This window comes from Gobius niger (assembly GCF_951799975.1).
Source record: "Gobius niger genome assembly, chromosome: 12".
NCBI classification, from domain to species: domain Eukaryota; kingdom Metazoa; phylum Chordata; class Actinopteri; order Gobiiformes; family Gobiidae; genus Gobius; species Gobius niger.
Genome location: NC_136863.1, coordinates 7314469 through 7332623, shown reverse-complemented (window position 1 = coordinate 7332623; position 18155 = coordinate 7314469). Strand labels below are relative to the sequence as shown.

The following is an 18155-nucleotide window of genomic DNA, read 5'->3' as shown; positions in this document are numbered from 1 at the left end:
AGCGAGGGGAGAGTGTGAGTTTTACGAAATGAAAAGAGACACGCCATGAATAATTGACTTTTTTGAGCCCTTAACCATGTTGTTCCTCATCAAAAACATATCTGGGGAAGGACTTTGCCTTATTCAACCCTGAGCAAGTGCGTTTACATTGGCCCTTTTCTTCTTCTCCAGCTGAGGCACTGCAATCTGCTCCGAGCACATTCAACATCCTGCATGATAAGCAGAGCCGGATTTGAGTAAAATGGGCCCCGGGCTAAAGTTTTTTCAGGGCCCCCCCCATATACTGTATGTCTGTCTGTCGGATTTCTCTTTCTCTTTCTCTCTACAATGAAAAGATAAATGAATGTTTTTTGTTTTTTTATTATTTAAACATGCAGAAAAGTAACTTCTTAAAGGGGCTAGATGCAAGTTTGCCTTTTAATACTCACTACTGCCACTTCAGGTCATACGTGTAACTGCACCTTCTATATTAAGCTCGTGCACGACAGCACTTTAGACCCGAATTAACACCTTTTTGCGTGACAGTGCAGGATTTTAGAGGCAGTTGTGGTGAACAGGTCTGAGCTCATTCTACACATTAGGACATGGCTGGAACATGTAGGGGGAGGAAAATACATAATTTAACATTTTTAAACTCCGCATAGTCCCTTTAAACATAGTACTAGTTAAAAATATGACAAATTTGTGCAAAAAAAAGTTAAACATAAGGACTTCAATTTGAGCTCCATGGCCCTGGCGGAAGAACCGTTGCTACTGCCAAACTGGTGGGGGGGGGGACATATTTATAAGAGGGGTCTGGGGGTCTTCCCACAGAGATTTTTTTATTGTAATGGTGCAATTTTGTGCATTTTCATGAATTTTAACAGACCAATAGGTACATATTTTTTCCCAGTATCAACTCAGTCTCAGGTTCAAAGTCATCTGATTAAGCCTTACATTAGAGGGAGTCTGCAAAGAGAGAGGGAATTGTCTCCTTTTCTCCTTATGCCCAGGGGCCCTTTAACCTGCTGGGCCCCTGGGCTTAGCCCCTGTAAGCCCCTGCATAAATCCGGCCTTGTTGAAAGTCACTCACTCTTTGCGGTTAGTCCTTTGATATATCCACTTTAATATGGTGATATTATGATGTGATTGGCAAACAAAAAGACATGATTGACATGATTGAACTTCATAACAAAAGAATCACCAGTTTCAACATTTGTAGATCTTCCCGGATATTTCAAATTATAGTAAAACTCTTGTCTGCTCCTGAGAGAGACTTCACCGCGTTCTACAATCTGAAAACAATTCGTTTGCCAAGGCCTATAAACGTACAATCCCGCTCTCTGTGCTCAGACACACTCGCTCACTGCTGTGTGCAAATCTTTGAATGGAGTCACCTTGAAAAAAAGCTGCAGTGCAAAACATAGGATTTCATTTTGCTCTCCCTGTGATCGCGCCGTCGTCTTGGCGCTGTAGAAGCTAATCACATGTGAGATTGACTGGGACTGTTACCGAGATATGCTCCTTAGACCCTTTTTGCTCTAAAATGGAGGAGGATTGGTCATTACTGTCCATCCCGCTCACGCCTCTCCCTCCCCGCTCACTCTCCACTCGCTGCCATTCCTCAGCATCGCCTCCCCACAGCAGCGCCGGGAAATTCATTTACTTTAGGGCAGGCAGTAAAGAGGACGCCTCGTAAAAAAAGGGCCCTTTATGTGCAATCAATACGTGAACCAATGAGAGAGACAGAAAGAGAGGAAGACTGAGGATGCCTTGGATTTCCATTTGCTGCTGTAGGGTTTTTGAAGGACACTACTAAAGGTTGAGATTGTTATGACAAAGGTTTGCTGGTTAGAAGGAGACGCCGCAGGCAAGAGCACATTTGTCCTTTTCAGGTTTTCAGCCAGTCTTCTTTCTTAACAAATGAACATTCACCTGTTAACAGATTGCGCAGCCTAATTTTTACAATCAGAGCTGGGTATATATTCGGATTGCCCAAATCGATTCAATTCACTTCACAAAGGCCCGATTCCATTCACAATACAATTTGATTGATTTTTGATTCAGTTCAGGACATCAAGCAGTACCAATTTTACTTGGATATGGAAGACATTCTCAGGGGAACTATCCCATCCACCCATCCATCCATCCATCCATCCATCCATCCATCCATCCATCCATCCATCCATCCATCCTCTTCCACTTGTTCGTTGCCAGGTCGTGGGGGCAGCTGTTTGGATCTGCCCAAAATCACATTGCACCAGCCCCAATGGCTCCTCCTGCAGGTGGTGAATCCACTGGATCTGTTGGTAACTCATAAACTGTGTCTGAACCGCTCTTTGTCTGACCCATCACCTAGGACCTGTTTGCCATGGGAGACCCTACTAAGGGCATGAAGCCCCCGGAAACATAGCTCCCGGGATCATTCGGGGCCTCAAACCCCTCCACCTCCTTAAAGGAACAGGCCACCGTTTTTACATACTGAGATATGTTCTTGCCTGAGTTTAGACGAGTTGATGCGTACCTGTCTGGTCTTTGTGCCAGACCTCAGTCACGCACAAAGACCAAAGATGTTGCTAGCATCTGGCCTCTCTCAATGTATTCCTATAGCTCCAAACGGGGGTGAAGTTAGAAGCGACCAAGCTCTTCAACGCCCACGCACAAAGACTGGACAGGTACGTATCAACTCGTCTTAGCTCAGGTAAGAACATTATCTCCGAATGTCAAAACGGTGGCCTGTTCCTTTAAGGTGGCGGTTCCAAGAGGAGCTCAGAGGAACTAATGCTGCAAATAGAGTTAGTTTCTACTCTAACTTGGTAAATTAGTAAAACTATAGCCAATCAGGTCGGCCTTTGACAGCAAACAACATGGCCACCACTAAGACTCAGGGACCAGAACTTGTGCCTGGCGTACGGGATGCGCAAGCCTCTAGCGAATGGAAAGGAAAGCCATTTTATTTCCGGGGGGAGCTATTTTTTTAACTATTTTTTTTGCCACACCATAACTTTGCTCCCTGGAGGGCTATAGGGACAGGCTAGCACTTCATGAAGAGCGGAATGCGACAGATAGAGTGCAAAAAGAAGTGTCTATCTCATTTAGCTTTGAAGTTATTGTCGACTGAAATGAACAAACAGTATAGTTCATGCGGTCAAACACGACATTAGGATCAATTTGAGTTTTTTTTTTTAATCATTAGCAGATTATTCAAAAATGTATTCAAAAAGATTTATCGATTAATTAAACCCAGCCCTATTTACAATAAGTGGTTTAAATATTGCACAGATTCCACTATATTTTGTATAAGTGAAGTTGTAAGAGCAATTTTTCACATAATACATCTTTCCATCTCCACATATGTAGCACCTAAAGACACCACATTTTCCAGTCTTGTACTTGTACTGTCAAGGTTTTGTCAGAAGTATTTATCAATATCCATTTCCTACCCTGCTGTACTGATCGTTGAACCCCTTAAGTTATTCTTTCCCTCCAGATTATATTCCACTAAAACTAGTTTATTCAAAGAAAAAAGAAAACAAGACGTTCAAAATCCTTTGTCAACAAAATAAACCATTTAAACCTGTCTCATATCAACTTTTACCCCATCACACATTTTGACTCCTTTCTACATATAAAATGTCTTATTTCCACAAGAGAATATTGAAAGTTTATACCTTTAACTGTACTTTTCCATATTCGCCTACAAATGAATGGTAATTGGGTAGATTTCTATGACACTTCACCAACAGAGCTGCTGCTGTTTTATGTATTCGCTTTACTCTTGAATTTGCCGTTATAAATACCTGGTTCAGTCCTGGTTCATATGTCATTTTCTATAGGTTTAGCTCGGCTTTACAGACTTGACTTTCTATCAGCCGCATCTTACCCGCTGAAGGACACTCCAGGAGCGGCTGAAATGGTTATGAGACCGGTATATTGCTTTAGAAAGGACAAGGCGCTCATGCAGCTAAGATTTTCTACTGTATTTTCTGTCTTGCCAGCTTTAAATCTTTGGCTCTGCGGGGGAACAGGATGAATACAAGCAAAAGCCTTGAGTTTTTATTGCTACGCCGTGACATTCTCCGCACAGGAGGGCACAGTCGTGATGGAGTTTCTCTTTGCAGTAAACAGCAGATTCCACAAATGGAAAGCCATCACATCTTATTGCATATTCCTGTGGTTCTCAAAAATGTTGAGCGCACACTACTACACGGACCTAGTTCAGGCCTTAAGTTAAGTTCCAGTTAAGTCCTCGTGCATTAGTTTTGGTTTGGGTCTGGTTCTTTCTAATAGTGACTTTATCTTAGGCTGGATTCACACCAACCCGATGCACTTTTGCACATTTTTCATAGTTTGGCTGGAGGTGCGACTTATACTCAGGTGCGATTTATATGTCAAAGTATATAATTCCACACGCTCGTTGATTTTACACTAACAGCCGCAAGAGGGCGCTCTAGGCTTGTGCACCAGCATCTGCTAAAACTGAACACAAATCATATTCTCCTCATATTCTTCAGATTACAAGCTGCAAGTAACCGAAAACGGTAATTGAGCAGGAGTGAGCGAGAAACTTGTGAGGGACTGGCGAAAAGCGGAGGTTACTCTTACTGCAATGAAGAAAAGGAAAAAAAGCTAATCTTGGGCTAAAAGCTATGGCCACAGCTAGACGAACGAGATCGCAAATGGGTGCTTGAACAACGTGCTGCCAGGAGAGGCTTGTCAATAGTGCACCAGGGTGGCTGGTGCGACTTATATGCTGTTTTCTTCATTATGCATTTTTCTGGCTGGTGCGACTCATAGTCCGGAAAATAAGGTAGTAAATTGTAAACAAAATGCCTCGGTTCCGGTTCAAACTGGTTCAAATCCGGTGTGGTGGTGAATTGTTATCCCAGAGTCCGGTCGCCTTTTTATTTTGTTTATGTCACGAATGAGGCAAAATGAGCGGCCTGTGTTTCATCAGTTGCATTTCAAATTTAGACTTTGGATAGTCCTAGTTTAGACCTGGTTTTGTCGTTAGTTTGTCCTTTGATTTTCTATGTTAATCCCTATGTGAGTCCGGTATTTGAGGTTGGATATTGAGCCATGAAAATGTTGTGATAAACGATATTCTTGGAGACCTTTTAATGACGTAGAAAATAACTCTAGAACGTAAAATATGTTTCTAAAGCTGGTTTTAACCTCTTACCGAGCACATTCTCTCTAGTTTGGCTATACCCAAATCTCAAAACTTCTCGACCGGAGAGCCACACAGTAATGTCTCATTTGAAAGCTAAGGTCTACAAAAGTGATCATAACTGCATTGTCACATTGTCGCAGCATTTTTGTAAATTTTTGTCCATTTTTTTGGACGTGTTTTCATAGCTTTTTGTCTTTTCGTGTTTTAGTTTTGTTTTTTTGTCGTGTTTTCCTGTTTCCTGTCATGTTTTTGTTGCTTTTTCATTTTTTCCCCATTGCTTTATTGTCTTGGCTTCTCCGCATTTTTGTCACGGTTTCGTCTCTTTTTTTTGCCATTTTATTCCTGTTTTCATCCTCGTTTTGCTATATTGACGCTTTTTTTTTTTTTTCAATAAGCTTTTAGATTCGGGTAAAACCAGGCCAATGTGCTCGGTTCAGGCGGGGGTTAAGAAGTTAAAAGTACTTCATCTTATAATATCCCACTGCAAACATGAACTACAATGAAATGCAACCTACGTAGGGTGAAAAAATGGAACAAAAAATGTACAGATGATAAATATTGAGCCCAAAAGTGTTTTATTTATCAGCATAAAAACCTCTTAGAGATGAGAAAATGCACTTTTAATCTCTCCAACATTATGAGGTAATGCTGATGCTGTAAACACCTTAATGCTGGGTAATAGGCTGACAAATACTGTATCTGCTGTGATGTGAGGTGATTCCCATATTTTTTTTACAGGCGCCATCAAATGCACTCAACAGCTCCCCTTAACATATCCGAGCGTTCACACCTCGCTTATCAAGCCGGAGCAGAGCGTTTCACACAGTTAAATGTAAGCAATTACTGTCTTTTTCACGAGGGACTGATGGATGTTCGTAAAGACGGGAATTCCCCGGTCGATGTGGCAGAATGTGAGAGATTTGATTCTCATTACGCCAGATAAAAGGCAGAACATTTCAGCCAAATTTCACTATTATTTCTTCAATTTTTGAGGATCAAGTCCTATTTGTAGATGCCTTTTCTTTTCACCTGTAGCTGCAACCTCTTTTGCCATGTTTTGAGTTTGTGGGGGCACATTTTAATGCCCAAAAACTATACGTCTAACGCCAAAAAAAGGAAAAAACTAGTCAATATTTCATCTCTTAACCCCAGTCCAGTTCAGTTTTATCCAAATCTAAAAGCTTCTGGACTGGAGCTTACAGCCTGTAGGCCAGAGTAGACTCAGATTTACAAATCTATCGTCCAGCTAGTGCCTTGTCTTGTTACTTCACACAGAGTTTGCCATCGCAGCCTCCGCTCCCAGGACTTTTTGTCCTTCAGTGTCCCAGCCGTGCGCACAGAGCGGGGTAAAGGTCCCTCCAGCTGGAACACACTTCAGCAGGAGATGAAGCTGCCCAGCCTGGTCACTCTTGGAGAATTTAGAGTTTTATTATCAGGTCTGGAAAATGTGTCACTAGGAAATTGCTGTTGTTTTAAGTAGAATTTGTTAGCCATGTTGAGATGTATTTGTAAAACTTTTCTACTTTGCGTTTGTACTTATAATAATAACAATAATGCCTTACACTTGTATTGCGCTGTACAAGCCTGTATTACCAAGTTTCTCAAAGCGCCACACTGTCGTCATTATTCGTTCACTCCATACTCGGTGGTGGTAAGATACTGTTGTAGCCACAGCTGCCCTGGGGTAGACTGACGGAAGCGAGGCAACCAGTCTATGCCATCGGCCACTTCGACCGCGACAACTCACTCACACAGCACATTCACCCAGGCTTCCTGGTGTTTCCAAACGGTCTCCCATCCAAGCACCGACGAGGCCCTTCCTGCTTAGCCTCCAAGGTCTGACGGGATTTGTATAGATACATGTACATGTATTTGTATTTGTACTTTTTAAAATGTTTATTATTGACATGTTTGAACTCTTGACTTGTCTCAAGGGACAAACCTGTATAAAGGATAAATAAAAAATAAAATCAAAGTAACGCCTCTTTTGAAAGCTAAGACCTACAAAACTGATATAAGATTTTTCTGTGTGTTATTGTCCCGTCTTTGCTTTTTTGTTTGTTGTTTTTTTATTGATTTTTGTCGACTGTTTTGTTGGGTTTTTGACGCTTTTTCATCACTGTTTTGTCGCCCGTTTTGCTGTGTGTTTGTCGTTTTTTGATGGGGTTTTTTGCTGCATTTTCATCTTCATTTACGTCTCGTTTTGTTGCTATTTTGAGTTTTTTTTTTTTTTCACAAAGCTTTAAGATTCAGGTCAGATCGAAAATGAGAAGATGAGCTCAGTTCAGGCGGGGGTCAAGGGGTTTTTAATATGTGCAAACACTCAACCACCAACCAACTCTAATATTACAAAGCAAATTTGTCACAACAGGCAACCTTTGAACCAGACGTTGTGCACAGTTTCATCCAAAATGGCAGTTGAATGTTATAAACCACATTTACTTTTGTAACATGTGCAGTAAAACAGTCGAGGAATGTCATGATGGCCTTAATTCATTGCACAAATGTTATTGCTTTTTAATGTGCTGCGGAAAACCTGGGGACACCGGAGCACATCGTCTTATGTGGCACTTCTCCGAATATCCTCCCGGAAAACGACGCCTCCAAAATGCCGGGTAATCTCAATACGCGGCCCCAGAAAAACGCCCCTGGTCCTCTTACCTGTCTCACACCTGTCCCCGGTGAAGCCCTGCTGGCAGATGCACTTGTTGGGCGAGACGCAGGAGCCGCCGTTCTGGCACAGTCCGTCACACATGGCTGCGGAGAGACACGGCATTATTACATTTCTTTGTCGACTGAATAATTCTGCTGACCCAAATAGAATTGAACAATATCAAAATGAGTAATGACTGAAAGACTAAAGCGATTCATCTCCGGATAGTTTTGGAGACACAAATGAACAGCTGGGACAAACAAAGTCCAGATCCGGGCTCCAGATGAAACAATTTTAAATAGATTTTCCTTCTTTTCAATCAAGGAGCCTCAAACCATAAAAATAAATCAGCGAGCAACCAGCCTGGCCCTCTGTATATTTGCTGAAAGGTCCCATGAAGCCAAGCAATTTCCATTCTAAGATTTCTAGGTGAGAGTGGAAACGCTCTCAATTAGAAAGTACAGCACAGATGACAGATTAGAAGAGAAACTCATTTACAACCGAGAGCTTTCTCAAACAACACAGTATTAAAGCCAGTCGGTACCTGCCATGACATAAACTTCCATCACCTATGACCGGATCTCAGACGACTCATCTGCTATACTTGCATTTCTCGTAAAAGGACGTTTTTGGAAAGGCTTCCTGCCGCTTGTTACTGCGACGTATCTAGGGTTGCTCTATTGCAGGGGTAGGTTTCTTCATCGTCAAAAGACCAAGGGCCGGACCCTCCAGTTGAAGCACTTTCCACATATGCCAGTGTTGTACGTCATATACGCTGGGAAAATGTTCATCTTAAATTAGATAAATTACTTAAAATCGCTTGAATACATTTGAGTCGGTTGGAACTAATCTAAGATCAGATAAAAACACTAATGCCAATCGAACAAATACAAATCCCACTGAAAATCAGACAAATTAACTTTTACTGTAAGAATTATTTATTTATCACGTGAAATTATACAAAATAACCTGAATTAAGAAAAAACGTGAACAAAACGTGCTTGTTCCATTGACAAGAACAGGTTTTATCTGCTCTAAGGCCAAACCAAATCCACTCAAACTTTAGATTTAATCTCTTAATTCAAGTAGATTTAAGTCATTTCTTCTTTAGATGATTATACTTTTAGGATTATGGCTTATAAGGGTGCTCTGTTAAGACATTTTAAGGAAGTGACAGTATTTTTCACATTTCTAGAGTACTTTCACAAGCATTTGATCTCTGATTTGGGTCATAATATTTCTCAAAATCATCTCGAGGGCCAGAGTTTGATGATGACGAGCCTGATGTTGTCTACCCCTGCTCTATTGGTTGATGCTGCCTGTCAATCACGCTCACCGGGAAATCGTTGAGATCATGCTTGCTCCCAGACTACATGTCTTTGAAATATCTACGAAAAATCATGTAGTTTGGCAGGCCAGGCAACTGAAATGAGCCTTTTGGCGGCAAGAACGTGACGAGACATTTAAGAGTTTTTGTTGACGAGACAAAAATGTGAGAAAGTAGTTTGCCAGACTGTTCACAGCAGCCGCTCTCCCCCGCGCGCCCCAGTCTAAGCCTAATAGATCCATGATATGAACGGATTGACAGCGATCAAGCTGGGAATTAATAACTCAGTTTTTTTCCCCAATTTGATGCTTTAGTGTTAGGAACGCAGACAGCAGGTTGATGAACGACTGTAGAGACGGCGCTGTTAATAAAAAATCTCAAAGCGATGATCAGAGGATGAGGAGAGCGGCCGCTTTTGGGAAAAGTCAGGATCACAATAATACGTCTGTCTATTGTGGTGTAGTCTGTATGACAAAAGCTACCTTCATTCCCAATACATATTTTCAATACCGATCAACCTACATTTGTTGATATACTAACAGCCTATTATTAGCCTATATTAAAACTTCTGAAGAAGAAAAGGCAGAGTGCTCAATGGATATCCACTGTGGTAAAGTGAATGTTGGTGAAAGTTAGTGAACTTATTTTATTTTATTTTATTTTATTTTATTTTATTTTATTTTATTTTATTTTATTTTATTTTATTTTATTTTATTTTATTTTATTTTATTTTATTTTATTTTATTTTATTTTATTTCATTTTATTTCATTTTATTTCATTTTATTTCATTTCTCCTACGAACCAGGCTCTCTGGGCTCGTGGGCCCGGTAACTTGAAATGGAAAAATGAGAGAAGCCGAGGCACTAAATAAACGGAAAAAGCTATCTTATTGTAGGGTCACCTACGCGTTCCAACTCGTGGTCTTCATCCGAGTAAGTGAACAGCATGCGAGCCCCATTTATAATTGATTAAAACCTTCCAAAAGGCTAAGAATAAAACCTTGATTCAACCTGAGTCAACTTTTTTTTATTTTTATAAAAGGGCCACTATCTCAGCTTCTTGTCTAAAATCAGCCTTTTTCTGACTAAAACTGCCTTATACAAAGATAGAATATCAAAAATAACAATGAAATGAAAGTTGAGACCAAAGTGTTTGCCAAAAGGAATGTTGCTTATGAGAACAGGGCTGGCAGACAAAGAGTTAATGCTAAACAATAAAAATTAACAAAAATTTGAGGAAACAAAACAAATCCAGACCAATAACACGGCGAGAAAAACACACTAACAACAATTTGCAGTCAAAGTGATCACTGTACTCCTCCAGATTAATGACCATTATCCATGTTTCGCCCCCCAGCGCCGGCATATGTGTTTATTTGCATACAGAGCACAGTCCAATTTGGTAAAGTGATTCATTACCAGCTCGTACAATATTAATTAGTGTGCGCTAAACATGGGTAGGAATGTCAAACAAACAAGTTACATGGATCTGAATGGGTAAACACGACTGGGAGAGATGGATGGCTTCATTGAGAGCACGCGCTCGCACAATATTCAAATGCGGGCGTTAGCGGAATTAAGAGTTCATGGTAAATGGCTGTGTTTAATACATTAAGCGTCTGCTCGAGCACTTTCTCATTTACACGGTGCAATTTTTCAATAAATCATGTTACTTCTGCTTGGATAGATTCCCTCATTGCCTATTTACATTTCACATTAATGATTTTTGTTCAATGTTGATATTTATACATCTAATCCGAGTAAATGTTATGGCACTGAGACATATAAACAGCTCGGATAAGAACATGCACATTTGAATTGCTTTATTTATAATCAGATTGCTTTATTTTTGCCTGCGAGCAGATACACATTAAGGCGTTTGGTAGATAGACATGAAAATCATTCTACATGGAGGACGCGACATGTTAATATAAATGCAAGATCCTCAATGTGCAGGGTGTCTTTGGACGCTCTCACTGTTTAAGTGTTGTTTGTTTTCCTGGGGTCATGTTGCTATGTGAAGTGTGGGTTAGGGTTAGCTGTTACTCACTAGACCAGGGTTCTCAAACTTTTCAAGCTACGAAAAACATTACAAGGTCAACAACTCAAGACCGAACCACTGTAAAATGTAATTAGGGCTCATAATTATTTCAAGATTGCAAATACAAGCGGCTGTAATGAGTTTCCTTCGCAGGGTGGCTGGGCGCACCCTTCGAGATGGGGTGAGGAGCTCAGTTACCCGGGAGGAGCTCGGAGTAGAGTCGCTGCTCCTTCACGTCGAAAGGAGCCAGCTGAGGTGGCTAGGGCATCTGTTCCGGATGCCTCCTGGTCGACTCCCGTGGGAGGAGTTCCAGGCATAGTGGGACAAGGCCTTGCGGAAGACCCAGGACACGCTGGACGGACTATGTCTCTGAGCTGGCCTGGTGTCACCTCGGGGTCCCCCCAGAACAGCTGGAGGGGGTGTGTGTGGATTGGGAAGTCTGGACATCTCAGCTGAGACTGCTGCCCCCGCGACCCGGCCCCGGATAAAGCGGAAGAAAATGGATGGATGGAATTATTTCAAGAGAACCCATCCATTTTCTTTCGCTTTATCCAGGGCGGGTCATGGAGGCAGCAGCCTGAGCAGAGATGCCTGCACTTCCATATCCAAGCACGGCAAGGATCCTGAGGCGTTAAAGATATGTCCTGACTATTCCCGGGGGCCTACCCCTAATGGGCCCGGAACACCTCCCGAAGAAGGCGACCAGGAGGCATCTGAAAAAGATACCAGAGCCACCTCCACTGGTTCTTCTCGACATAAAAGAGACTATGGGCGAGGAAAGCGCTTATACCACCCCCTGGTTCCAATGGAGACTTTACACCTCCCAAACACAGCTTAAAAGCTTGGCTCCAACAAGTTTCTTGTTGTTTTTTATTCACAGTGACCCGCATTTTGTTATGTATAATGAAATTGATTGACAGGCCCTGGAGATCTGTGGAGGGCGGAGTTTCCCTGCCTTTTTTCAAATTATAGCCTCTAAGTACTAACACTAGCAGCTAATCCTTAACCTTTCATGGGGTCGACTGTTAGATCTCTATGCAGTTAGTGAACTACAGCTTCAGCAGCATTTGTCCAATTCGACTGTCCTTAACCAGGGGAAGGGGAATGACATCACCAACAGCTGTTTGTCTTCTTCTTTAAAGTTATTGGTGGAGTGCAGGCCAAACAAAAGCGCATGTCGCCCCCTACTGCATAGTGTCCAGCAACATAGTGTCCAAACAAAGACATTTAAAGGGGCTAGATGCAAGTTAGCCATTTTATGCTCACTACTGCCACCTCAGGTCATACGTATAACTGCACCTTCTATATTAAGCGCGTGCATGACGGACTTTCGGACCCGAAGTGACACCTTTTTGAGTGACAGTGCAGGATTTTAGAGGCAGTTGTGGTGAACAGGTCTGGGCTCATTCTACACCATTTAGGGGGAGGAAATTAGATAATTTTGCCATTCTTAAACTCCGTATAGTCCTTTTAAGGAGAAAAAACAATCCAAATGAGCCATGCATTTCCCTTTAGTGTTATTTTATCTCAACAGCTGTTTCATAAAGCTACAATATGCAAATTAGCCATGTAGCTAAAGTTTCTACTAAATGAAAGCAAAAAAAAAAGCACAAACTGCCTTCATTTAAACCGTCTACTGAGGCGGCTCTTTAACACGCTGACATGTGACTGTGCTGTGATGACGACAACATTTATTTTGTCATTTTTATAAAAGATTGGAGCAGTGGCTATGATAGTTAGCATTGAGGCTTCTTTTCCTAACTCCTTCCTATCTGACAGACCAATTCGGAAGCTTCTTGTCACGGCGGACGCTGACGCACATCCGGTTTGGAGTAAGACCTCTCACCAATTTACTGGTTTCGGAAGGGGTCGTGCTCTGTAGGTAAAGACTGAGCGGCCATCATGGATTCTCTCTCGACTGGAGTAATTCACGTAAATAGGGAGGAGTGAGCAAAGACAGTCTATCAATATAAGTCTATGGCAGAAGCAGCGCCTCTACTCCGAGCTCCACCTGGGTGACTGAGCTCCTCATTCTATGTCTAAGGTTACGCCCAGCCACCCTGCGAAGGAAACTCATTCCTATTCAGTCAACAATGCCAAACAAACATGAGTCTTACCTTTGCAGACGGTGCCGTTGCCGGTGTAGCCAGGTTTGCAGGAGCAGCTGTGTCCTCCCACCATGTTGAAGCACAGAGCGTTCTCATCGCAGTTATGGAGTCCACTCAGGCACTCGTCATGCTCTGCAAACAACACCGGGGCACAAAATATTACCTTCTACTAATAAAACAACTTCTACTGCCGCTGCTGTCAGAGGCCAAGGAGAAGTTTTACACTTGCAAACAATGTTCAATATTCAATAGTCCGTTCAAGGTCATTTTGCTGTGTGTAACAAATAAAATCATAACTAGATCATCTGGTTTTCTTAGTTAAGTAAAAAATAAACAAACGGATGATGAGGTTTGGATGAGAGCTTAAGCTTTTGTTTGTTTTAGAGGCTGTAGCCGTGGATGAGCTGGACTTCTAAGAGTGAATTGTAAGTTTGATCATCTTTAATACTAATATTTCTTTATGTACATAAAAGTTGTTAGCACTAAATTCTGAACACAAACTCTCGCTGTTTGCCACTGACATTCTTAAAGCATTCTACTCTTTTGCGGCTCCTTTCCAGATGTTTGTAGTAGTATGTTTTATAGAAGAGATGCTGTTACTGTTGTAGTACTGCATATTTCTACTTTGGCATTCAAAATGGCCGGCCGGGACTACTACGCGTGATGTCATTGCTAATAATGGCATGTATTAGCCGCAGGGTCAGGGTTGCCTGGCTCTGCCATACTCTTCCCTGTCCATTCCATGCAGGGAGTTAGTCTGGTCACGGAGCAACAGTCTGAACGGGCGGGCCTAACGCGCACAGATTGTCAGTGAAATAAACCAATCGGCGATTAGCGGACGTGACGACAGCCGTGTCCAATTAAACAAATATGAAGTGAATATAAACTCACGCGGAGAACGCGAGGCAAAATCCTTGACTACTTCATCCAATGATTAGTTTTGGCTGATGTTAACGTTAATTGAACTAAAAACATAGAGGTGCAGCGAGTGACGTAACCTTCTCATTTCTCTGGGACGGTCGTGATTGGTTCGGCTCGGCCTTAGCCGCCAATAACAACTTGTCTACCGCGCGTGGCCAGACCCACCTTCTTTCGTGCAGAAAGAAGGTGGGTGTGGTTTATTAGGCTAGGGTCAGGGTGCTTCTACGTGAGCACTAACTCCAGCATTTTAAAATCTCCATTCATTTATTCGTCAGGAATCCAAGAAATCTGGGCGGTTTTGACGCATAATCAAAAGCTGAGCTCTATTGATTTACTGACAACAATTGTTACATAGATTAAAAGTTAGTCGCTGGAGTCTGCATCAGTAGCTCATAGGGAAAGCAATGGATTTGAAAAATGTCCTAATAAACTTAAGTCATGAGATTTTTTTTTATAAACACAGTAACTCCGAAACATAACCAAAGAGCAATACAATATGCATGATAAACAGTATATCAAAATTATAATCTAAGTGTCCCTGTCGACTTGTATAACAATAAATTAAAGAACTCAAATTAACTGAGCCCCAACCATAATTAGGCAGCTGAGAGAAAGCGTTAGTGGAAAACAGCTGACTGGAAAATGAGTCTGGAGATATCCCGGCTTCTCCCGACACAATCTGTCAAACTAATGTTTCACTTTGTAATTTGTTGTTTTTATTTGCACAAATTAAGAAGCAAAAACTAGCGCCTCGATGATAAACAGACAATTAAAGGCATTTGAATACAGATGTAATTTGCGCACACAAAGAGGGAAAAGGAATGTGGTGGTGATGGTTGTGAGCGGGGACCGCGGCTCAGGAGGTGGAGCTGTAATCGTGTAACAGAGGAGTTTGCCCTTTTTAATCTCGCTTCATCCAATTCGTACTGTTTTTGTGTCATTTGTAAATATTTGGTGTGACTGGTGATTGGCGGTGGCTGGAGGGGCTTGTCGCTTCCTCCCAATGATAAAGTTCTGTTTGCTTTCAATTGCATTAAAGCAGTACTAAGTAACTCTTGCCCCTAGAGGCCAAAAGCAGAACTGCAGGAGTCGTAGCAAGTCGCGATTTTTTAAAACTTATTAATTATCCGTGAGAGAAAATACTACGCTGACGGAAAAGACAAAGAGAGAGAGGGATATTGCACATCCAATTACACAATGGAGATATATTTTTCAAACTTGGCTGTAAATACTGTTTAAGTGGTGCTAGCCCACAGTTTGCTTTGCCCATTAGCCTGTTAGCTTCTTCCTCATGATTCCATTAGTGTGTATTGGTGACTCCAACCCGGTGGCAAGTAAGTTGCAATTGTGGAGACACCAGTGGGAGATGAAAGACCCCCCAGTCCCCCCATTAACACTTTTACCCCCTGAGGGACTACGAAAAGGATTTATTAAGGTAAACAAGTTACTTAGTACTGCTTTAACTGTCTTTTCTTAAGACAATTGGTGGAAGTGCTGTTAGCAATTTCTTGTCCTCCCACTGCTTTCATTAGAAGTGTCATCAGACCGCGGTGATGGGCAGTTAATTCTATGCTACCATTTAGAAAATACATCTTTATTTAAAAAAAATACTTTTTAAGCACATTTTGACAGGTACATTTCTAACTTTCATGGAAATGTCATCAAATCAATTGGTATGAGCTTTGACGTGTTTCACTCTAATGATGTGTTAAGAGGATTTGCCAACTTTTTAGAATAAAATACAAAGCGGGATAGGGGTGAGTGCATCAATGGTCCAGATAAAGTAAAAAAAAAAAGGTGCTCTTTGAGGACAAAGCCCATGAAAATATGGCCTGAGAGGAAAAAAACATACAATGTCTGAGGCACTCTGATGAAAGTCCTTCATAAAACTCTGAATTGTCTTCTTACAGAAAATATGTTATAGATAACCAGGGCAGGTACAAACAAAAAACAGACAATGAAACCTGTACATCAAAAAGCACAAACCCAAACATACCTGTGGCAGAGTTCATAGAAACCTAAAGCATCAAATGACCACCAATTTACTAGATTACAGATTCAGTTCATAAAGGTAAGACTAAGGCACCATAGTTACTCCCAGACCCAGTAGCCTTCGGCAAAAAGGAAAGAGAAACATGTACTACGCAGCCCACAGCACAGTCAGCTGCTATTTTCTGCCCCTGTTTCACAACTGCCTCCTCAAACATCTCCTGCAGAACACAGGGAATGGGAATGACACCACTGGGTTGCCTCTCCTTGGCCAGCGAATTAAGGCTACATCTGAAAGCGAATGTGTTTAATTCTTTGCTTAATATCAGCCATGACTGTCTCAGATTGAGTAACTGACTGATACTGTGACAATACGGTACAACCCTGGGTAAGGGGTCCATCCAAGGGCTTGCAAATTGTTATAAAACGTGACAAAGGCATTAGAGAACCGTCCTCTGCTCGCTGGAGCTGCAGAGTTACTGATAGGGTTTGTTCTGCATACCCCCTGACAAGCTTAACCAATCGCACATAAGACCCATGACCGTGTAGCGAGTGTCCAACTGGCAACGAAATCACTGTCCCTCCGCACAGAGAGGCAAGTGATGAGCATAATGCCATAAGAGCGTGAAGGATGAGCCACTGTGGCACATGAATAAATGATAAACATATAAAACATAACGAGAGGAGACCACAGGGAAGAGAGCGAGCGTGTGGGATGAAGAAAGAACAATAGGGTTTAAATCACTAAATTCATGGAGCCATTTTGGTTATTATCTTCAATGTAATGTTACATTTGCATCCCATAGGCTTTATTCTGGCTTTCAAAACCACTTCTGGACTTTATAGGATTGATATTAATACAGACGGCATCCCTGGAATCGCCCATATACAGCATGGTCATGTTTGAAAACAGTTAAGGGGGAAAATAATTTGGAGAAAAATCTAAACTTTCTCTTATTATTCAAAAACTAATATGAACTATGAATAAAGTTTTCTACTAAATAAAGAAACAAAAACATGGAGAGGAGCAAAGTGGTTCAACAACCCATAAATACATAATTAACCTCTTGCCACCCGCCAAAACCAAATGCATTCTCTCCTCTTTGCCATTGTCGTCACTTTTTATTTCCCTTATGTGTTTTTGTCACTTTTTTTTATGGCACTTTTGTTACTTTTCTGCTGGATTATTGTCACTTTTTGTTGGATTATTGTCACTTTTTTGTTGCTGTTTTGTCACATTTTTGCTGCTCTTTTGTCACTTTTTTGCTGAATTTTTGTCGCTTTTTTGCTGGATTTTTGTCACTTTTTTGCTGGATTTTTGTCACTTTTTTGCTGGATTTTTGTCACTTTTTTGCTGGATTTTTGTTACTTTTTTGCTGGATTTTTGTCACTTTTTTGCTGGATTTTTGTCACCTTTTTGTCAATTTACATCCTCATTTTCTTCTCGTTTTTTGTCGCTATTTTGAAGAAGCTTTTAGATTTGGAGAATTTGGAGAACAGGAGAAAACATGTTCAGGTGGGAGTTAAGAGGTTAACAGAGAATGCTAACTTGATGCTTCATGTTAGCAACTGGCTAATGCTAACAGTTAGCTAGCGCTTGCAACAATGGGCGTTTTTTCGCTTCTACTGAACAATCAGCTGCGAGAAAATATCCATATAGGCCCGATTTACACTTGACTTTATTTATGTGTGATAAATAAGTTCATATTACACCAGAAAATGGCTAAAAAGAGTGAAAAATTGTGTTTCTCTAAAGATTCTATTTTCCCCCCTCGGCGAAGCCACGCCGCTCCCTTCAATGACAAGATGCCGTCTGTATCGATATCACACTTTGGAGCTTTATTTCAGGTTTTTGATCACAATCACCATAGGATTTTTGCTAAAGTCGCCCACAATGACAATAATATAGTTCATTAACACAAAATTAAGTTTGGCTGAGATGTTTGAGGAAGGAATTTCCCTTC

General features: G+C 41.4%; 1 protein-coding gene across 1 annotated transcript in view; it reads right to left on the bottom strand.

Annotated features, from left to right (window-relative positions):
- nell2a (neural EGFL like 2a) overlaps positions 1–18155 on the bottom strand; it is a 222823-nt gene that overhangs the window by 69309 nt on the left and 135359 nt on the right. Inside the window, exons 13-14 of the mRNA XM_079568360.1 lie at positions 13291–13413; positions 7814–7909 (exon numbers count right to left, since the gene is read on the bottom strand). Of these exons, the coding sequence (XP_079424486.1) occupies positions 7814–7909; positions 13291–13413 (219 nt within the window). The remainder of the gene's footprint in view (positions 1–7813; positions 7910–13290; positions 13414–18155) is intronic.